At 36.1% G+C, this 23,182-nt stretch overlaps 2 protein-coding genes across 3 annotated transcripts; one reads left to right on the top strand and one right to left on the bottom strand.

Moving 5' to 3' along the window:
• Positions 1 to 4,341: 4,341 nt before the first annotated feature.
• Positions 4,342 to 11,427, top strand: LOC114321291 (serine/threonine-protein kinase PBL34). Of its 2 annotated transcripts, none has more exons than XM_028268473.2 (6): positions 4,342 to 5,361; positions 8,574 to 8,899; positions 8,996 to 9,131; positions 9,241 to 9,377; positions 9,459 to 9,582; positions 10,551 to 11,427. In XM_028268473.2, the coding sequence occupies exons 1-6, from the start codon at positions 5,175 to 5,177 to the stop codon at positions 11,081 to 11,083; spliced, it is 1,443 nt and encodes a 480-aa protein (XP_028124274.2). In that variant the 5' UTR covers positions 4,342 to 5,174; the 3' UTR covers positions 11,084 to 11,427. The 2 variants fall into 2 exon arrangements, with proteins under 2 accessions (XP_028124274.2, XP_082755704.1); XM_082899578.1 differs by having other exon boundaries at positions 4,357 to 5,361; positions 9,459 to 9,568.
• A 448-nt stretch (positions 11,428 to 11,875) lies between these two features.
• On the bottom strand, positions 11,876 to 20,917 carry LOC114323383 (uncharacterized). Its single transcript, XM_082921337.1, is given in 5 exon segments — positions 11,876 to 12,321; positions 12,549 to 12,581; positions 12,584 to 13,528; positions 14,113 to 14,241; positions 19,943 to 20,917. Coding segments are annotated over 5 exon segments (2,322 nt in total). The 5' UTR covers positions 20,787 to 20,917; the 3' UTR covers positions 11,876 to 11,950.
• Between the last annotated feature and the right edge of the window lie 2,265 nt (positions 20,918 to 23,182).

The following is a 23,182-nucleotide window of genomic DNA, read 5'->3' on the forward strand; positions in this document are numbered from 1 at the left end:
GACTTGGGCTGAGACACAGGATCTATCAAGCCCGATATTTCTTAATGTGGGCCTTTACTCATCTGATATTTCGCATGGACTGGTCTTGTATTGAAGTTTGATGTTTTTTTGACCGAGCGTTTGAAAGCCCTCTGAGATCAGGAGAGAGAAAGACGGCTATAATTATTAAAGGGGCAAATTATATTAACGGTTCTACAGTTTGGGGTTTGTGTCATTTTAATCTTTAATTTTTTTATTATAATATATTTGATTTAAAATTTAAAATTTTGTTTTAAATAAGGACAATTGAATATACTATTGCTTAATTTCAAACACAAAATTGCCAATTTGATAAAATATAAACTAATTTAATAAAAATAAATGTCAAAAATATTTTTGAATATTTAAAAATTATTTCTACCCACTAAAGATAAAATTATGTAAAATTCATAAATTTTCTAGACATTTATATATTTATGTATTTATTTATAACAAATTAATTTTTACTATGTGTTTGGATGATAATCGTATAATGAGTAGTTTTTATTTTCATTAAATTAGTTTATATTTTTTCAAAAGTGAAATATGGTGACAACTTTAATATTATTATTAAACTAATCCATTAAATCAAAAATCTAAAACTAAAAATATTTCATATATTAAATATATCGATTATACATTATAATCCTAACAACCACCCATTACACGGTCATCATCTAAACACATAATAAAAATTAACTTTGTAAAATAAATAAATAAATAAATGTGTAAAAAATTTATCAATTTTACATGATTTTATCTTTGATGGATAGAAATAATTTTTAAAAATTTAAAAATATTTTTTTGACATTTATTTTTGTCAAATTAGTTTATATTTTATTAAATTGACGATTTTGCCCTTAAAATTAAGCAATGATATTTTCAATTGTCTTTGTTTGAAACAAGATTCAAAATTTAAGATCAAATGTGTCACAATTGAAAAATTAGGGACCAAACTGACACGAACCCCAAACTATAGGAACTGTTAGTATAATTCGCTCTTACTAAAATTTGTTAGAGTAATGATTGGGATATCAAAATTTTTCAGAAGATTTTTACTTAATGTCTCACATGATTGTGAGTTCTACAAAAATGTAGGGTCCACACTCATGTGAGACATTTGATAAAATCTTTAGTTGAAAATTTGAAACTTTTAGCATTTTTCAATTGATTAACAGTGTGTTTGCATGAAGTATATGTAAATATTGATAAATATTAGTATTAATGGCTGTTATTAATAGCTAATTAATATATGTGTGTCTCATTTCATAAAAATGAAGAGTAATACTAGAGATCCTAAAAATTTTATCAAAATTTTTATCAAATATCTTACATAGGTATGGGACCCAGGTCATGTGGGTCCCTTGTGAGTTCCACACCCATGTAAAATATTTGGTAAAAATTTTAATAAAACTTTTGAAATCTCCAACATTTTTGAAAAATGAATAATCATTGTAAAATCACTCTATATATATATATATAAATATAAGTCACAGTACATGTGTATACATATTATAAGGCTTGGATTATTTCTAAGGCTAAGTTTGAGAAGACTAAATAAGTGCACTTTTTGTCTTTTTAGACTAAAAAGTTGAGGTTGAAAATATGAATGTTTGGGTTAACTTTTTGACTTTTTATAGAAAAATGTGTAATAAAAAATTGTAAAAATTAGTTTGTAGGAGAAAATTAGAATTGGGAATTGTGCAGCCGTAATTGTTGACTTTTGATGAATAGTGATGACTTTTTAACTTTTTGAGTAACTTTTTGACTTTTTGATTTTTTTAAACTACCCAAACTTGGCCTAAGTTGGGCTGTACTAGTTGTTAATAGGAGTGCAATTTGACTGGCCCTAATCCAAATAATTAAAATTTGAGTTTAGTTTGAAATTTTTTAAAGCTTATGCCATATAATTTAAAATTTGATCAACACTTAAGTTAAAATTTGACAGTTTAGATTAAATTTAGATGAGATAAGGCTTAGAAAGAAAAAAAAAATAAAAAAAAATCCACAACTCAAAGGCAGCGTTTGGTAATGTTTACGTTTTTGGTTTATCTTTACAAAAATTTTATAAAGTGGTTTTTGTTTATTTTTAGAAAAATATAAAGTACAAACACGTTTGGTTTGAACAAAATGTTTGAAATTTTTAAAAAATATAAACTAAAAAATATGTTTGTTCTAGCCTAAAATATTTATATTTATTTTTTATTATTTATGATAATGAGATCATACACATTATAATTGAAAAAAAAATTAAAAAAAAATTGAAAAAAAATTAATTGGAAAAAAAATTTGTTAGTCAAATTTTTTAATTTCTGTTTAAAAACCAACGTTAACTTGTTTTTCGAGTTTACGCTTTTTCCTCAAATTTATAAACTGAGACAATCATTCATAAATCAAAAAAATTATGAAACAAATTTTTATGACTGTTTTTAAAATTTTTATAAATATAAATTGAAAATTAAAAAGGAAATGGTTACCAAACTAGGGCTGAGCAAGTAATCCGTGAAATCCGTAATCCGATCCAGTCCAGTCCAATCCGATAGGTTTGGATTGGTTTTTTGAATCCGCGGTTCGGTTTCGGATTGAATAATTAAAAATCCGTAGTCTACGGATTGGTTCCGGATTGAACCCCACGGTTCCGGATTGGAACCGATCCGGACCGTATATAAATAGTCTATATTTTTATTATACATCCTCCCCCATAGTATCTTCTCTTAATTCTATATAAAATCTAAACTCAAACCTAAAATCGTATAATATATTCTTTTATTACTTTTGTTTGTTGTTTTTTAGTTTTAATTTGTAATGGTTTAAATACTTATAGTGAAACAAGTTTTCTTATGGTTATTTAAATTTTAGAACAGTATGTCGCTATTATAGAAAAATATGTTGTTATTGTGGAACTAACATAGCGCTATGTTTAAATTTTTATAAAATTAAAGTGTTATATATATATTTTTGTTATTTAATTATGTGAATCCGTGGTCCTAAACCGATCCAATCCGTATTTAAATGGATTGGTTCGGATTGGTTCCATGATTTAAACGGATTGAATTGGTTCCAATTTTTTAGGAACCGTAGATAACGGATTGGTCCTGGTTTTATCCTAATCCGGTCCAATCCGGACCATGCTCACCCCTATACCAAACAACCCTAAAGCAACCTGAATGACCCAAATTTCATTGTTAATATATTATAATTTAGCATGAAACATTATAAATTATTTTATCACTGTTTAGATTAAATTATATTACAATATAATATATTTTATTGTTTAGAATCCAACTGAAACTAATTTCTTAATAATTCGTGTTTATTTTTAAGATATTTTTATATTTTATTTTGAAAAAGCACAATATATTAATTTAGGACAACAAATAATTATTTTAAAAAACCCAAGCACAATTTCATTCGACCCGATCCGTCGAAGGTATGATCTTGAACCGAGTAATGACCCATTCGATTGGGCAAGTGCGGATTGAGAACAAACGAGAAAAAATTAGGATAGTGCTTCTCCCAAGTTGGATTTTTCAAGTGGAGGATCATGTTGAACTTCTGTAGACTCATACAAAATTCATATTGATAATTTAAATCATTCAATATTTAAGATTTGTCGAGTACTTTATTTATGCAAAAAAAAATGATAATCAAATATCAATATCTAATTGATTGGTTACAATTGTGTCAATAACTAATTTTTAAAATTATAATTGTCGTTAACACAAATTTTATATGATCAAATGACTATCGATATTTGATTAACATGATATTTTATATGAATAAAATATTTGATGAATCTCAAATATTAATAATTTAGATTATCGGTGTGGACTCTATAGTAGACCCATGAAACCTAACAACATGCTCCAATATGATTTTAGTCGGGAGAGAAAGGTGACCCAAAAAATTATTAAATTGTGATCTCAACCAACCACCAATTGCAAAGTTCTCTTGCTATTCTATCATAATCCAATACAAAAGTATGAATCCACTTCCACTGCCAACCACAACACTTCCAAAACACAACCTCACCATACTCTCCCACCACCAAATAATTTCTCCAAAGCGAGAACCCAAATAAAAGTGGGACCCATTTGCGGGTCCAGTCGGTTATACTGTGCTATTTCTACGAAGAAAGTGAAATGTTTTTGAGTGACAGACCTTGTAAGTGGACCCCACTCTCCTCTAATCCCACGTCACAAAATCTTCAAAAACCAATCACATCTCAAATTCACTAATACTCCCCCTCACCGCCCGTTGTTTTTGCCTTCCCCACTCTGTCTCCATTATCCCTTCGAGCATCTCTTCTCTCTATCTCACTGCTTTTCACGCAAAACGCACGTTTCTCTCTCTCTCTCTCTCTAGTCTCTGCACAGTACTCTCTCTCTCTCACACACACAGAGTCTCCTGTTTTTCTTGCTTGGCCTCGAAAGCAGCCTGTGTCGTTGTCTCTATCTTCGAAAACCCTTTTCTTTAGGGGATCATATTCGAACATTGATAGGCTTGTATATAGTAATGTCTTTTGTGTCTGTGTTTGTGTTTGTGTTTGTGCGTGTGTGTACTCATGTAGGATTCTCGTAATTCCGACTTCGTTTTGGACTCCGAACCCTTCATCTTCTACGCCTCAATTTCTAGGGTTTTCGGGCCTCTGAATTATACACTTCTTATCAATGTGGTACTCGTATATAACTCTGCATTGTGGGTTTTGTCTTGCATGTCGTTTTTCCTGATATGGGTCATGCCCATTTCGACTTTTCGCAGCCCGCTCAACCCGATTTTCTCATCTGTGTTTGAGAGATTTTGTGGGTTTTCAAATCGAGTGTTGGTAACTCTCTTTGGTGGTTGATGAATTCAAAGCTTTTAATTATTTATTTGTAGAGTTATACATACACACACACACATATATATATATATATATACAAATTCCTTTGGGTAGTTCTTAATTTTTCTTTTTTCAGTGGGTTTTGATGTGTTCTGAGTCTTGAGATTAGGGTAAATTTATTAAGAGACATTAGATGGATTGAGGTACTTTGAAGTGGTGTATGAGAATTTAAATTTGTTTTCTTTTCCGTCTAAATAAAATCTTTCTTTTGTTGCTGATAAAAAAATAAAAAAATATAATAAAAAGAGAATTTAAATTTGGGGTTGAGAGGAAAATGGGGTTAAGTCCTGAATCTGCTGATGCTGTTAAGGTGGGGAATTGGGTTGTGGATAAATCAAAGGAGAGGGAAGATGAAGATGCTGCGCAGATGGGTTGTTGGTTCAAATTCAGATTTTTAGAGAGGTGTATGCCCACAAGGTCCAAAGTAGAGAGCTCTATAAGTTGTACAAGCACACAAGATGGTATACTCTTGAAACGACTTACTAAAAAATTTCCCGGTTTATGACTTCCCTGAAAATTGCCTGTGCAAGATAATATATTTATTTATAAATTTGTTGCCATCATTGACGGAAAGATGCTCATTATATGATATTCCCGAATTGGTGCATGCTGTTAAGTTTGAATGGACATTTGGTGGTTGTGTCGTGCAATGATCATATTGAATTTGTGCATGTTTAAGTGTACGTTAGATTTGATTCCACTATTTGATCGAAGAGGATTTTTTTATTTGATCTTCTCGAATATTTGTTGCTCATAATTCTTGATCTCTGTCATGGATTTCAGCTAAACTTTTGGTCTGGCAAGAGTACATTGTTGTGATCAATTGCGTGTTACGTGCATGTTTTATTTTGTTCATTGTCTTGCGTACTTGATAGTAATCTAGTTTTGTTATATTTGTTGGTGAAGGACATTGAACCTACAGAAATTTGATCACTCGGTTATATCCAATTTTAACTTTTTATTAAAAACAAATAGTTGGTAATTCTATAATGGCCTGGCATTGTATCCTGTTACTCTCTAATTTTTTTTTTTTTTGATTAGTTACTCTCACATGAATTCTTATCAGTATCAAGTAGCCTCTCTCAGGATGGAGGTGGTGGGGGAGCGAGACCCCCATAGAAGTTCCCTGCTACTAAGACAAAAAGTAGGTGTATAACACCATGAAATGCAAAATGATATGCACGTCTCACTCGCTGACTCATACTGCATTTTTTATTTATTTATATTGGGCTAGGGTTTTTGAAATTAAGCTAAGAGATACAAAGAGCAAAAGATTTCTATGAGAATTGGAGAATATAAGAGAAAAGAATGAGAGGAGAGAGTCAAGAAGAGATTGGGGAACAAATAGGCTGAACGAAGGACAAAAGCGTTCTGTGAGAATTGGAGATATAAGAGAGAAGAAAGAGGAATGGAGAGAGGCAAGAAGAGATTGAGTAGGAGATAGGCTGGGAGAGAGATTAACAAACAGAGAAAGGAGACAATAGTTCTAGAAGGGGAGCAAGAGAAGCGAATAAAAAAATAACTGTAAGACTGTATACTAAGTGAGAGAGAGAGAGAGAGAGAGAGAGAGAGAGAGATTACAGCTGTCAAATATTTATCTTATTGATCCAGCCAACTAAACCACCCTTGTTTCTCTCAAGGCCTGTTTTTGGCCTTATGAGAACCCTGGAAACACAAAGCCAACTTCTAATAATTAACCCTTCCTAACATAGAAACAATCAAGTTTCAAATTTCATTCCACAACCCAGAGAATTTCATAAACCTAGAAAGACAACACTCTGTGAATGCTGCTGGAGCAGATTCAGGCTCAATGAAAGGTGTATGACTTGATTTTGCGGTGTATTGTGTTCGTATACTTGCATCTTTTGGGATGTGATTTATGGAATGTTGTATTTATGTGTTTCTTTAGATTGAAGTTACATAATATATAGAGAAGATTTCTCTAGTAGTTAAGAGGTTTTGTTAAGAATATGGAAACTATATCACTTACTCTTGAGCTTTAAAACTTGATGATTCATACATAGAGTACAGATCATGGATGTATCAAGTTTATGATGGATCCCATAACAAAAAAGGCATAATGCACTCGTTTTGATTCACATTTTGGATGCATGCATAGATTATTTGTTGTGAAACTTGCTGAAACGCCTTTGAAATTCCTCTAGGTTGTTTTCTGTAATTAGTGGTCTTGCCTCAGATACATTTGGCATGATGAAACACCTTTATTTAAGAAAAGTATTTTTGTTGCAAATATATATTTTTTCTCGTGATTTTCTGATACTGCATGGCAATATAGTGGTCTAATCGATAACTAAAAACTAATTTGGGATAGAATTCAAAGACAGAAAGGCGAACAGTATAGCACCATGTTTGATGAATATATGTAATAAACAGCCCTTGGGTCTTCATGTCAAATATGCTTTTGAAACTGGATGTAATTTTCGTGGATTTTAACACGTTTTGCAATCTTATATATATTGTATGAAATTCTTTGACCTAGACACTGTGTTATTAGATGATTGAATCTTGATCCAGTATGTCTATTTTGTCTTTCCTTTTACTTTCTTCGTAGTTCTGGTGCAGTACTCATTGCTTTCTTATGGATGTCTCTACTGCCATTTTAAGAATATTTTTAATTTTCCATGAAAAAAGACTAGCATATATGGATAGAAGTGTGGTGAGTTATGAGAGTAATGAACGGAATCAAGAAAATAATGTTAGAACACAAAAAAATAACCCAAACACTTAATGTGATTTAATGCTTTTCAAGAGAATAAAAAACTTAATGACGCAATAAATAAATAACAAGCAAAACTAATTGTCTCACATGTGTCCACCAAACATGGAAGCAATGCTGACTACATTTTGCATATATTGTTAATGCTTAAAAGAGAGAGCAATATATACATATATATATATTAAAAAGATAAAAAACTATTTTTTTATGTTTTATTTTTTATCCAAAAATTTTCTGCTATTAGCATATGTGCACAGTGAATTTAACAAAACCAATGTGCAAGGTTGCGATTATTGGGCTACTCAACTTAGCAGGGGCTTGCATTACTTACTGGGATTTTAATATCTATTTAACATGATTCAAAAGTTTTAAGAAATCCTTAAAATAATTGGTTAAGTTTAGGGAAAAAAATCATAAAGATTAAGTTGAGTTATCAGGAAAAAAATTCGTAAATCATTGCTTGGTTTTGACGCACAAAGATTGTTTTATATACTTAGATTTTATGCATTCAAAGCTTGTTGTATATCTTAGAAATGAGGATGAAAAGTTCAGACATAGATTTATGAAGTTTTAAGCCATTGATTGTGATTGTGTTTTGGAGCTGTATTGCCTTATTGTTTTCTCCATGATACACAGCTATATTGCCATACTGTTTTTCTCCATGATATTCAGCTCTGTTAGTTGTTGATCACTTAATATGGAGGTACAAGGAATATGAACTTATAAAATGCTGCAATCCTTACTGATAGATGTACGTAGTCATGTGGGAAATTTTGTATGTCATATTCTGCCACATTTGAGAACCTTTTCTTGAGACTGATGTATAGTGTATTATGATGTGTCAAATCGGGAACTATGAATGCGTCCATGCATGGGGTAGCCAATTGTTAATGAATTAGATAACTTGACATTTGGTGTTTTTTTTTGCGTGTATAGTGGAGAGTAAATCTACAAATGAGACAAGCATAGACCAACCAGTTGCCCCAGCTGTATCATCCTCAACCACAAGCAATGCAGAAAGCACTCCCAACATAGACGAACTGAACATTTCTTCTCAGCTTCGAAAGTTCTCTTACAATGAGCTTAAGTCTGCAACGAGGAATTTTAGACCCGAGAGTCTCCTTGGGGAGGGAGGATTTGGTTGTGTTTACAAAGGTTGGATCAATGAGAGTGGAACAACACCAGTGAGACCTGGAACAGGGCTTACGGTTGCAGTAAAAACCCTCAATCATGATGGACTTCAGGGTCATAAGGAGTGGCTTGTATGAATATTTCTCCTTTTCAGAAAGATTTCTGAACAGAGTATCTTTGTTTTACTTGTTCTGATTGATAGTTCTTTTTTACTTTTCGTTTGGCAGGCTGAAGTAAATGTTCTTGGTGACCTTCTTCACCCTAATTTGGTTAAATTAATTGGGTGTTGCATTGAGGATGATCAAAGGCTGCTTGTATATGAGTTTATGCCTCGGGGAAGTTTGGAAAATCACCTGTTCAAAAGTATGCAACTGGACTAATTCTTTCTTTAAATATTTCCATATGCCTCACCCACCAACTGACTTCTGCTTATTATTTTAAAAACAAATGACACCTATGAATTCTGTGGCAGGGTCTTTGCCTCTTCCTTGGTCCATCAGAATGAAAATTGCACTTGGTGCTGCAAAGGGTCTTGCCTTTCTTCATGAGGAAGCTGAAAGGCCAGTCATATATCGAGATTTTAAAACCTCAAATATCCTTTTAGATGTGGTATGTTGCTTCAACAGTTCATAGAACAACATAGTTTTCCTATTGTTTAGACTTATTGTTTTCTCGAACTTCTTTTTTCAGGACTACAATGCGAAGCTTTCTGATTTTGGACTTGCGAAAGACGGCCCAGAAGGAGATAAGACCCATGTGTCTACTCGAGTAATGGGAACATATGGCTATGCTGCCCCAGAGTATGTCATGACAGGTCAGCATGGTTAGATTATATGTTCATTATTTATTTATTTATTTTGGATATATTTGAAATCTCATTTGTACCTGTGCTCTTTCCCCTTCTGGTTCCTGGGTTCATGGGATTTATGGACTGGATTTATGATATTCTATTGTTTCCTTTACAAGAAGGCATTACTTGAATGTAGAATACTCCATGTGACTCTTTTCAGGCACATTTCTCCGAGTGTCATTAATTTGCTTTGTCAACTTAGTTTCCAAATAACGGTTCATCTTGAAATTCCCTATTTGTTTCCCCTTTTTAAATGGTTGATGGTTTGAGGACAAACTGAAAATACTTGAATATATGTATAGAAACACAAAATTTGGTGTGCGAATGAATTATATATGGGGCAGCAAATGAACCTGCCTGAGCCAAGTAAAATACTAGATTGTTCTGGATTGGCTTGACAAAGATGGAATGGCGTTTAAGCTTTGCTCGCTTGAACTTAGGTGAGCTAGGCCTGGTTTCCAATAAAGAAAATTCTTCTGTGAATATTCACATGAGTATAGCCAGAAAACCAAAAAATGAGCAGATCAATGCACTGGAGAGCAAAGATTTATTCCTGTCATAATTTATACATATTTCATTTAGTATGAATGAACCTAGAAGAAGCATGAATTATAAATTACTATATATATAGTTTCCGTATTTGTTTTGGCTCTGATGTTTAATTTACCTTAGGTCAACAACAATGATGTAAGCATTGGATTATCAAATTGTTGTAATGGGCGCCTCTACTTGATTGATGAAACTTAGTTATATAGTTTGATATGGACACACTTAAATGTGACACTACAATTTGGATATGGAATGCTTTTCCAAAACTGTAGACACTTAGGTTATGGCTATATATATGTTATGTATATGCTCTATGGAATGTTTGTGTTTGGCATGTTTAAAAGAACAACAGAGAGTTATATATATCATCCATTTTATGGCAGGACATCTGACATCAAAGAGTGATGTCTACAGCTTTGGGGTTGTTTTACTTGAAATGTTGACTGGCCGACGATCCATGGACAAAAGCCGACCAAATGGGGAGCATAACTTAGTAGAATGGGCACGACCATATCTTGGAGATAGGAGAAAGTTCTATCAACTAATAGATCCTCGCCTTGAAGGTCACTTCTCAGTAAAGGGTGCTCATAAAGCAGCTCAGTTGGCTTCTCGTTGCCTTACCCGTGATCCAAAAGCCAGACCTCTGATGAGTGAAGTTATTGAACAACTGAAGCCTTTACCCGACCTCAAGGACATGGCCTGTTCCTCATCCTACTTCCAGGCTATGCAGGCTGAACGGGCTGGGATGATTAACCCATATACTAGAAATGTCACTAAACAGCAGACAAGAGCATTACCAAAGAATGGGCAACCAGCACGGAGCCCCTCCCTACCAAACGGCCAATATGCTTCTCCACATCACCTTAATTGTCCTCATCGCTCACCAAAACCTATTATCAGACAACCAGAACATTGAGTTCATGTGCATTATTTTTCCCCATCTCCCTTCCTTTTTCACATGTCATGAATGGAATCAATTTGAGCAGCGGATAATTGCAGAATTGGGTCTTGAAGTTAATACTGGATCGTTTTCCATAGAGGTTAAGATGTTGGTGGGTTTTGCCTTTTGGTGCAGTATGATCCATGGCTTGGTTAGAAAGTTCTGAGAGGATCATGAAGCCACTCTTGTGTGTGGCTTTATAGATTGTTTTGAACTTAAACAGACTCAAACTTCAGATGTTCCTGCTTTGTGCCTTTGTTTAATTTTAATTTTAATTTTTATTCTATAGAAGAGAACTCCTAAATGAAGGCTGTTTACTATTATGCTTGCATTTTAATCTGTCATGGTTGAGCCACATGCATGGAGATTGCTGGAACTTTTCCGATCCTAAATTCCTGTGAGTCTTACTCCCAGTGCAACTGCACTTGTACAAATGTGTGCATGTCACTAGATAGAGTGATGATACATGTCCTCTGCAAAGGTAGAAATTTGAAACAGAAATTTTCATGCTTTAGCGAAGTATGGTCAAATGATGATAATGTTCTAATGATGATTTCACAACGGGGACCCTTTGTGTTTATTCTATGTGAAAGGGATGTTAAGAATTCCTAGAGATAATGCACTTCCTGAATAGACACAAGCTTAGAAACATAATATGAATATCTGAACTTCAAAATCTGTGGGGGAACATTCTTTTCATTGTGGCACGAGTTTGCTGAGTAGGTGAAAAATTCATATGTAAATAATAGTTATAACACCCAAGACCCATAAAAAAATGATAATCAACATTTCAAAAGGGGTATTTTTATTCCGATGAGAAACTCATGCATTGACTTTATTCCTTTATTGTGTAAAATCCATTTTTGGATTCAATAGTTGTCGTAGTGAAATTGTACGAAAATGTGTAGCTAAAGTCTTCTTGCATACAAGCAACTCTTGAGATATGCATAGCATTGTTGGATGAGATCTCGGCTCAGAACACACACATGCAAGTGCCACAATAGCAACTAGAACAATGTTCCTTACAACCACTGGATTAGTTGGATGCGGAATGCGCGAGTCTAAGACATTAGTTAGCATTAAGTTTTGTGTGAACGGCGATGCTAATGATGAGAGAAGTTTTCCTGGATGCCTTCCCATGATTGTTTCTAGTGCTACTACCCCAAAGCTATAAACATCACACTTTTCAGTCACAACCATTGTATAGGCAAGTTCTGCACAAACAAAAAGATTAATGAAAGAAATTCTATATTTTCACTTTCTATTTTGAAGCAAGTTAATGACAAATAATTATGTGGAATATTTATCTATCAGTGACTTAGGATAAAAAATTGTTAGCCACTAAATATGAATGTCACTAAAAAAAACTTAGACCAAAATTTTTTTTCCCTTCTTTTTATTGAAAAAATAAATACGTATAAATGAAAAATATTGTTGTTACATGGGGCAATATATCCGTAAGTCCCTGCAATTAGGTTTGATTCGATGAATCGGGATATAACAATCTAGCAGTGCCAAAGTCGCCAATGAAAGCCTCCATTTCAGAGTTCAACAGAATGTTGTTTGTCGATATGTCCCGATGAACAATAGGTGGGGTGCAATCATGGTGCAGGTAGGATAGAGCACGTGCTATTAATTTAATGATGTTTACCCTCTGAGTCCATCCTAATTCAACAGCTTCAACCTCAAATCTCAGGGCACAAAACAAGCTTCCCCTTTCCATGTACTCAAACACCAAGAACATGCATCTATTGTGCAAACAGAACCCATAAAGCTTCATTATGTTTCGGTGCCGTATGTTAGTTAACATTTGCACCTCATTTCTAAAACTCTTGTCAAAAGCAGACTCCTCTGCTTCGAAACGATGGAGTTTCTTCAAGACAACTACTTTGCCACTCGGCAATTGAGCTCTATACAAGCTGCCATAACCGCCAGTTCCAATGCAATATCTGATGTCAAAGTCATTTGTTGCTTTGATGATATCTTCATATGCAATTCTTCCATCATAATTCCATATCGAGCAAATATCCCCATTTTTAATTGCTCTTTCCTTAGCTTCTTTTTTATGGGTCTTGTGACAACGAAAACACGCAAATGCAAGTAAACTAAGGAAAACTATGATAAGGAGAGAAATGAGGAGAGTAAGCATCACTATTCTTTTCTGGGATGGGTCTTGTGACGGGGGCGGACAATCATCGGGTGGACAATCATATCCATATTGTGGGATTTGACGGTTGAGAGGATTGCATGACAAGTCATGAAGACCAATTATGGAGTAAACACTGCATGGGACATCGCCAGAGAGATTATTGTGGGAGAGATTTAAGTACTGTAATTGCGACAAACATGCAAGTGTGGTTGGTATTGTTCCATTCAAATAATTGTCATTCAATCCTAAGTACTCCAAATTTTTAAGCTGTTCTAGATTGTTAATGTAAATTGTGTAAATGTAAATTACCACTACCACCCACTCCACCTACCACCACCACTACCACCCACTCCACCTACCACCTCCACTACCACCTACACCTACTACCATCTTCTCTTCTATATATAGGAATTATAATATACATCAAATACAATCAATCAATAATACAATGTTAAAATTTACCTACCTACACCTACCACCACCTACTACCACACCTACTACACCTACCACCAATTTACCCTCACCTACTCCTCACCTACTACCCAAATCCTCTTCTATATAATAGGAATCCTTGTAATATCAAATATATAACATCAATGTACATCAATCAATAATAAGATCATCAGATACATTTATTCTCTCTGTATTTTTCTCTTTATACATTGATTTTCTACATGGTATCAGAGCAAGGTTAACAACCTAGTCATTCTGTTTTACCGGCGGGCGGCAGCCTCGCCTTGACCGCCCGCCGGACCTCTACACATACCTTCCCTCCGTCTGCCCACACGACAGCCACCGACGCCGTGTTCTGGCCAACGTCAACCCACGCCATCTTTTCTGCTCAGCATTTCTTTACCTGGTCCTTGAGCTCCCAAGAGTAAGCTCAAGATCATCACCACAATCCTCTCTACTGTGTGGCTTCCAAAAGCAAACTCATCTGAAATCACTTCAGACATAGGGACATCAGTAGTATGGTCAGAGCCTGCTGCAATGGCGGGAGAGCAAGTTCCACTTTGCCCAGGTGTCCCCATCCGACGGAGGCAGCTCGGTCGTACACCGTGGCGGCTTCCTCAGGCGTATCAAAAGTCCCAAGCCAGACCCGCTTTCTCCGGGTCGGGTCTCGGATCTCCGCCGCCCAACGCCCCCACGGCCTCTGGCAGACGCCGCGGAACTTTTTTCTGGCGAGTGACGTCAGATTCCGGCGACCGTATAGTCTTGTGGCTTCGCTTCTTACTGCTTGGATTGGCTACTGATTTAGGCGATTGCTTGAAATTGATCTCTCTGATGTGTCTCTTCACTCTCACAACCTGTGGTTCGTCGTCACTGGAAGAGTCAGTGGCGTCGGCGTCGGCCAGTATGATTCTCACGACTTTTGGCCGGAAAACTGGAGATCGGAAGGCATCTGACCGAGACGACGTCGTCTTCTTCAAAATCTTGGGGTTTGAATGATCCAGAGTTTATGAGGAAGAAGAGGGTTGCTAGCTATAAGGTTTATTCTGTTGAAGGGAAGGTCAAAGGGTCTCTGAGGAAGAGCTTCAAGTGGCTCAAGGATAGGTACACCCACGTGGTTTATGGGTGGTCTTGATTTTTTATTTATCTCTATTGCTTAACTTTCATGTCTTGTGCTTGGAAAACTCTTTATTTTATTTTATTTCATTTCCCATACTTTATTTTTTTTATTATAAACCACACTTTTTGCAAACCACACGACACAGACCTTGCTTTGCACATGCCCTTTCTAATAACATTCTTTTTCCTTATTTTTTTATGTTTTACTTCCATCCACTCCCTCTCTCTCTCATCCCTTTTTCTATCCACTCACCCCACTCTCATCATTTCTCTGATTCCATTACAAGCCACCCACGTGATTCTCTTCTTCTAATTTCTTTCTTTTTTATTTTTCTTTCACTTTATTTTTCATCTTTTTTTCATTATTATTTCTTTGCAAAAAAAAAAAAAAAAAAAAAACAAAAAAAAAAAAAAAAAAAAAAAAACAAAAAACAAAATTAAAAAAAAAAAAAAAAACACACACACACACAACAAACAAAAAGGCAGAAGACGGACTGCACACCACACTCATTTTATTCATGTCGGGGCTCACCCCGATCACCATTTTACACCAAAACAACAAAAAAAAAAAAAAAAAAAACAAACAAACAAAAAAAAAACCAAAAAAAAAAAAAAAAAAAAAAACACAAACAAAACACAAACAAAACCCAAACAACCCCATCCCCAGGCGGGATTTTTCTTCTCTACTCTGCCGCCGGTCTCTTCTTCTTGCCTCCATCCTGCGCGGCCCTTGACGGTGCTGCCTCCGTGTTTTCCACGCCACCGAGCACGTTCACTCCCCCATACTCCTCCACTACAGCATATGGCGGACCTCCAAAACGGAACATCACGGTGGCCTTCCGCTTCAGCTCCTTATTTTCTGCCTTCAGCACACTTATCTCTGCTCGCGCATCCTTATACATGCGTTGGAGCAGAGCCAGCTGGGAGTTTAACTGCTGCACCTCATTTGTCCTGCTCTGCAGCCGGTGTGACAAGTTTGTGACCGCCGTCATGGTCTCCACACATGACTTTAAAGTATACTGATTGGCCTCAATATCAGTTTGCACCGCCATTTTTTGCTCCACCGACCGCATCGGAAAGTTCAAAGGAGCAAACCCAGAAGTGTTTAGTTGGGGTTCACTGGCCACCGCACCAGTTATTTCTCTTGTGGACTCGTTCAGTTCTGGAAAGAGCGTAAGCAGACCACGGGAAGAGGAGGCCATGTTCTGGGTAGCTGGACGGGAAGAAGAGGCCATGTTATGGTTGCTGAGTGTTTCAGAGATGGGTTGGTTATAGAGTGTTTACAGAGTGTTACCAGTGTATCTCTCTCAGCCCACGAAGAGTTCTTCAGAGGTTTCAGACTGGTTTGATTTCCACATGTTCTCTCAGCCTCCGCCTTCATTTATATAGCACATGACGAAGCGGCCGACACGCGCACTGTCGATCACGTGCATCGCCGCGTGTCTGGCGCGCCTTTTGATGGCACGTCTTTTTATGGATTGGGCACGCCTTTTGATGGCACGCCTTTTTATGGATTGGGCACGCCTTTTGATTGTAAACTGTCCCGACATTGATTCCGGTTAGTTTCTACAAGGGTCCGACAAGACTTTGTAAACTGTCACAACAACTGTCACAACACTGTCTGCTACAACGGTCCGACATGACCCCGTAAACTGTCCTGCTACATCGGTCCGACATGACCCCGTAAACTGTCTTCTACAACGGTCCGACATGACCCCGTAAACTGTCTTCTACAACGGTCCGACATGACCCCATAAACTGTCTTCTACATGGTTATGACACCCCCATACAGTGTCCTCTACAACGTTATGACACCACCATCCAGTGTCTTCACCAATGGTCTGACACGACCATACAGTGTCTCTTATCCTCTTTTATTTTTATGTATTTTCTTGTTTTTTGTTCCTCTCTCCAAACTCAAGTTGGTTAGTTTCTATCCTCCTTGAGTTTGCGGGGGGCTGTTAAAATTTACCTACCTACACCTACCACCACCTACTACCACACCTACTACACCTACCACCAATTTACCCTCACCTACTCCTCACCTACTACCCAAATCCTCTTCTATATAATAGGAATCCTTGTAATATCAAATATATAACATCAATGTACATCAATCAATAATAAGATCATCAGATACATTTATTCTCTCTGTATTTTTCTCTTTATACATTGATTTTCTACATACAATCATATATACAATTCTCTATTTCTCTTTATACATTGATTTCTTACATGGTATCAGAGCAGGTTTAGAACCTAGTATTTTCGCTTTATCGGCGGGCGGCAGTCTCACCTTGGCCGCCCGCCGGATCTCAATCTAATCCGTTAGAATTTTCTACACATACCTTGAAATTTATTCGAGTCCACCACCACTGCACCTCCTCTCACTGTTGTCCTCCCATACACCACCGTCTCGGTCGTCTTCATCTACTACCACTGTTCCGTACTGTCGTCCTGTCTGATATGAGGAACAACACCTCTCGGAGGATTGGTTTCCTTTAGTATTTGAATTGACTTGTAGTCACCTTCCAAACATTCTTCATGCATAACCATTAATTTCTCTGCTCTCTCCTCAACACTGCCATCTGCTATCTCAGTATTGAGAGAAAGCATAAATTCATCAAGCATATTTTCCAAGTCATCAATATATAGTGGTTCTTTGGATTGGGTGAGCCAAGAGAAGATATCGGCTGCCAGTTGTTGAGATTTGAGGCGAGAATCACGGCCGCCCCACTCGTTCTCGACGGCCATCTGAAGGGTGGACCATCTTCGCCTTCACTTTGATCTTCACCCCATCTGGGATGTCCATGGTCACCGACGCCAAAATCGTCTTCATCTCGAACCCCCAACATGGGGCGTCAATGTCCAGCCTTACTCCGGCAGCACCGCCAACTTCGCCGCCGGCAACCAGCTACGATTCGCCGCCGACGAACTCATCCGCCATGCTCGACCGCGTCCATGTCGTGGCCCTCCTTGGTCCAGTCCTCTGATGCTTCCCTTCCCTTTCTTTTCTTTTACTCTCTCTCTCTCTCTCTCTGTATCTGTTTATTATATTCTCACCCATACCTCTTTTTTTTTTTTCTTTTTCTTCTGCAGCCACTTTCTTTTATTTTAATATATGCTTATTATACTATCTTAACTACAGCACCCACGTCCACTTCTGCACTTCACCCAAAGACTCCACCCACCAAAGCCATCATGGTGTTCTTATCTCCTTCCACTTTATTTCTTTATTTATTTTTTATTTTTTTAAGCACCTTTTGCTCACACCATTTTCACCGACCTTTCTTAGAATATGTTTTGATCTAGTTTCAATGCGCCATATTATTCTTCTTATTATTATTTTTATTAAAAAAAAAAAAAAAAAACAAAAAACACACCGACGGGAATTGCCTCTTCCCCATTAATACATTTTTATTATTATTATTCTTTCCAAAAAAAAAAAAAAAAAACACAAAACAATTTCCAAATTTGCACAACAGCCCATCTTTTATTCATGTCGGGGCTCACCCCGATCACCATTTTACATCAAAAAAAAAAAAAAAAAAAAAACCAAAATACCCAACAACCCAACACACACAACCCAAACAACCACATCCACAAGTGGGCTTTTTCTTCTCTACTCTGCCGCCGGTCTCTTCTTCTTGCCTCCGTCCTGAGCAGCCCTTGACGGTACTGCCTCCGTGTTTTCCACGCCGCCGAGTACGTTCACTCCCCCATACTCCTCCACTGCAGCATATGGCGGACCTCCAAGGAACATCACGGTGGCCTTCCGCTTCAGCTTCTTATTTTCCGCCTTTAGCACACTTATCTCTGCTCGCGCATTCTTATACATGCGCTGGAGCAGAGCCAGTTGGGCGTTTAACTGCTGCACCTCATTTGTCCTACTCTGCAGCCGGTGCGACAGGTTTGTGACCGCCGTCATGGTCTCCACACATGACTTCAAAGTATACTGATTGGCCTCAATATCCGTTTGCACCGCCATTTTTTGCTCCACCGACCGCATCGGAAAGTTCAACGGAGCAAAACCAGATGCGCTTGGTTGAGGTTCACTGGCCACCACACCAGTTATCTCTCTTGTTGACTCGTTGAGGTCGGAAAAGAGAGTAAGCAGACCACGGGACGAAGAGGCCATATTCTGGGTAGCTGAACGGGAAGACGAGGCCATGTTATGGGTTGCTAAGTATTTCAGAGAAGGGTTGGTTACAGAGTGTTACAGAATATCTCTCTCAAGACAACGAAGAGTTTCTCAGAGTTTTTTAGCCAGTTTTTTGTCTTAGCCTTTGCCTCAGCCTCAGCATCTGCCTTGGTTAAATAGACATGGCAGACACGCGTATCGCGCGCCACTTGACGCCAGACGACAAAACGGGCGCGCAAGCCAATGTGGTGACGCTCCTCGCCATCATGTCCGGCACATCTTTTTATAACTTGGGCGCGCCTTTTGATGGCACGCCTTTTGATGGATTGGGCACGCCTTTTGATGGCACACCTTTTTGAAAAATTGGGCACACATTTTGAGGGTGCGACTTTTTAACGGTCCGACATGACCCCATAAACTGTCCCGACATTGATTCCGGTCAGCTACTACATCGGTCCGACATGACCCCGTAAACTGTCTTCTACAACGGTCCGACATGACCCCGTAAACTGTCCTGCTACACCGGTCCGACATGACCCCATAAACTGTCTTCTACAACGGTCTGACACGACCACACAGTGTCTGCTACAACGGTCCGACATGACCCCGTAAACTGTCTGCTACAACGGTCCGACACGACCATACCGTGTCTTCTACAACGGTCTGACACAACCATACAGTGTCTCCTATCCCATTTTTAATTTTATTTGTCAGCTTATTTTTCTGTTTTGTTATTCTCTCCAAACTCAAGTTGACTAGTACCTATCCTCCTTGAGTTTGAGGGGGGCTGTTAATGTAAATTGTGTAAATGTAAATTACCACTACCACCCACTCCACCTACCACCTCCACTACCACCTACACCTACTACCATCTTCTCTTCTATATATAGGAATTGTAATATACATCAAATACAATCAATCAATAATACAATCATAGATACAATTCTCTATTTCTCTTTATACATTGATTTCTTACATAGATACTGAAACCTGTTGGGAGCTTCGATTGGTGGTAGTTGGCCTGAAAGTTTGTTTGATGACAAATTGAGATGTCTAAGGTTGGATAAAAGCCCAAGTTCAGCGGGTATGGTGTCATTAACTTGATTTGAAGATGCATCAAAAAAGTTCAAGTTAATCAACGTGTCTATTGAAGATGGGATCTTACCTGTAAGGAGGTTATGGCTAAGGTCCAAGTATGCCAATTGCATCAAATCTCCTATTTCTACAGGGATGGAACCGTTGATTCGATTTGGAGAGAGATCGAGATAGATCAGATTAGTCAATTGACCAATAGATGAAGGGATTGGACTAGTGATATTAGTATAATATATGCGAAGTTGTACTAGTTGGGTGAGGTTTCCCAGGGTAAGAGGTAGCAAACCTTCAAGATTTTTGTTGCTTGAGAGGTCGAGGTAGGTGAGCTTTGACAGAGTACCAATTTCCTCGGGGATGCTTCCAGTTAAGTCACAGAAGCTGAGATCGAGAAATTGAAGGTTTGGGAAGGAAGTCCAATCCATGTTTTCAAGCTTTCGGTGGGGGGAAGAAGAAGAAGAAGAAGAAGAAGAATAAACAGAATTAGGAGAAAGGACACTCCGAACGACACTTCCTGCCTGATTACAAGCGATACCTGCCAAGTGACCATGATTTGCAGAAGAAAAGTTTCCCCACCAACCGCTATTGAGTAGAGCTTTGGCCTCTAACGATGATAATGATGATGAATTCACAGTTGCTGACACTAACAAAATATTAGTAGCCGCAATGCACAGTGCTACGAGTAGAGCACGATAAAAAGAAGAAGACGATACGTTATTTTTACTCATAATTGATGTATGTATGGGACTTTGTAGCTCTAAAATAATGGGAGCAAAGCATGTATGCAATGCAATGCATACCCTGATCAGAGCTGTAGCAGGCTTTTTAAAAATATTGATGTCAGTGAAGCCAGAGAGTCTTTGTAACTATTTCAGTCTTCCTCTCTCGGCGTTATTGTGGCGAAAATTATACCAACTTTCTTTCTAGCTTCCTGAATGTCGAAATCATGATCCATGACTTGAGAGAGCCATTGAATGAATTAGGGACATATCAAACAGTCCACATTCATTTAACCTTGCTTGGCCACGGCTTTTGATTGATAACTCTCTCAACTTTGATTGTTAAACACACAGAAAAAAAGGGTTAAAAAAAATTAATAGGAAAAGCAAGGTTGTACACACCACATAAGACGGTATATACAGTACTAGTTTCAAAGGAAAATGTTACTGGAAAAAGTTGTTTTAAGTATGGTTCATTATAATGTTTCCGAGCCATTTCTATTGTGTACCTCAATTATTAAAAAATGTAGACACTTTTTAGCTCATAAATTATATTAATTTTTCACACTCAATGATTTGGTAATTAATTAGAATATTTGAGACAAATTTCTCTCATATATTTTTTAATCATCAACTAATCATATTATTTACACATTATTAAATTTGAAAAATAAATTTATATATTACTCTTAAAACATCCACATTTTCTGTACATAAATTGCACTTTTCTATTCATAACAATTTTCTTGACAAATTCTAAGTATAGTTTTTCTTCAACCCCTAGGAGGGGCACACTAACCATCACATTCATGTGGACAAGTTGCATTTCAACCTCCACCCCGAAAGTCATCCCAATTATGGAATTTGCTTTCCTACCGTCTTTACTGGACAATGGAAATAATGTAAACTACAACTTCCAATTTTTATTTTAGGACTAGTTTTGTTTTAGATAAATTACACTTTTTGTCCCTTTATGTTGGGCTACTTATTTACTTTAGTCCTTAAAAACTTTTTTTTTCTTACTTTTGAGTAAAGTTGAATGAAGGACAGTGAATTTTTACTCCAAAATGTACATTTACTCCGTTGGCATGGAGTAAATTTTTTACTCCAAAACTTTTTACTTTTAAAAAATTTATCACTCTTCTTTCTCTGATTTTGATTAAAGGTATTTGGACTGAATATTGATTTCATCAAGGATGCTTGACCAATTACAAAGTAAAATCTAACGGCCAAAATTCATCGACCTTTGTTCTTGGCTTTTGATTTATCACAATAAATAAATAATGTGCTTAACCTATTGTTGACGATTCTCTATAAGTAAACAGTCTACTTATATATAATGATGAGTCATTTATATCTCAACTCCAATTCATTATCACACACGCATATATATATATATATATATATATATATATATATATGTAATAACGTGGCTATTGTTTTACATATCATTTGATTTTTCATGGTTAGGATGATTTTTTTATAAAAAATCATTTTGTTTAGTATTTAATGTGAAAAAAGTGTCAAAAAAAGTGTTTAGTATTTTGTTTATAAAAAATCATTTTGTCAAAAAAAGTGTCACTAATTATAAATTTTAGCGACAGTTTAAAAAAATCATCATGAAAAAACGTCATTAATTTTCAACTTTCAACAACAATTTGAAAAATTCATCATAGAAAAATGTTGCTAATTGTAAGTTTTAGCGATAATTCATAAAAATCGTGAAAAAAAAGTTACTAATTGTCAATTTTTAGTGACATATACAAAAAATCGTTATAATTTTTTTGATTCTACTAAGACTTATTTTCAATAAGATTTTATGAGAATTAAATTTAACTATTAGAACCTATTACTACCATGGCAACGTTCGGTTTAATTTTTAAATTAACATTTGGATGAAAAAGTTAAAAAAACATGTTTGGTTAATAAATTTTCAAAACTTTTTTCAAAATTATTTTTTCTCTTTCCTCTCTCCTTCTCTTTTTTTATTAATAAATAAATAAATTAATCATTTTTTTCCCATTGCTCTCTTCTCTCTCCTCTCTTATTCTTTCACATTTTACACATTAATCAACTAAATTTTCTCTCACATCTATCTATTTAATTAAAAAATAAAAATTATTATAAAATTATTTCAAAACTCATCATCAAACAAATTTTTAATTTTTAAAACTCTTTTCAACAACTTATTATTTAAAATATAACTTAAAACTCAAAAAAAAATTCAAAAACTAAACCAAATGGAGCCCATGTGTTTGTGATGGGAGATCAGTGTAATTCACTATGGCCTCTTTTGGGAAGGCCAAAAAAAAAAAAAAAAAAATCAATTTATTAGCTTATTTGAATCATATCACCTCTCTACTTTTTTACATGTGTTTTTAAAAAAAGCCAATAAGCCAAAAAAA

Source organism: Camellia sinensis, chromosome 1 (assembly GCF_055761805.1).
Source record: "Camellia sinensis isolate YWXY chromosome 1, ASM5576180v1, whole genome shotgun sequence".
In the NCBI taxonomy this organism is placed as follows: Eukaryota; Viridiplantae; Streptophyta; class Magnoliopsida; order Ericales; family Theaceae; genus Camellia; species Camellia sinensis.

Coding starts and splice junctions, on each gene's coding strand:
- LOC114321291 (XM_028268473.2), top strand. CDS start 5,175: ATGGGGTTAAGTCCTGAATCTGCTGATGCTGTTAAGGTGGGGAATTGG. Junction 5,362..8,573: donor TTGTACAAGCACACAAGATG/GTATACTCTTGA, acceptor TTGCGTGTATAG/TGGAGAGTAAATCTACAAAT. Junction 8,900..8,995: donor AGGGTCATAAGGAGTGGCTT/GTATGAATATTT, acceptor TTCGTTTGGCAG/GCTGAAGTAAATGTTCTTGG.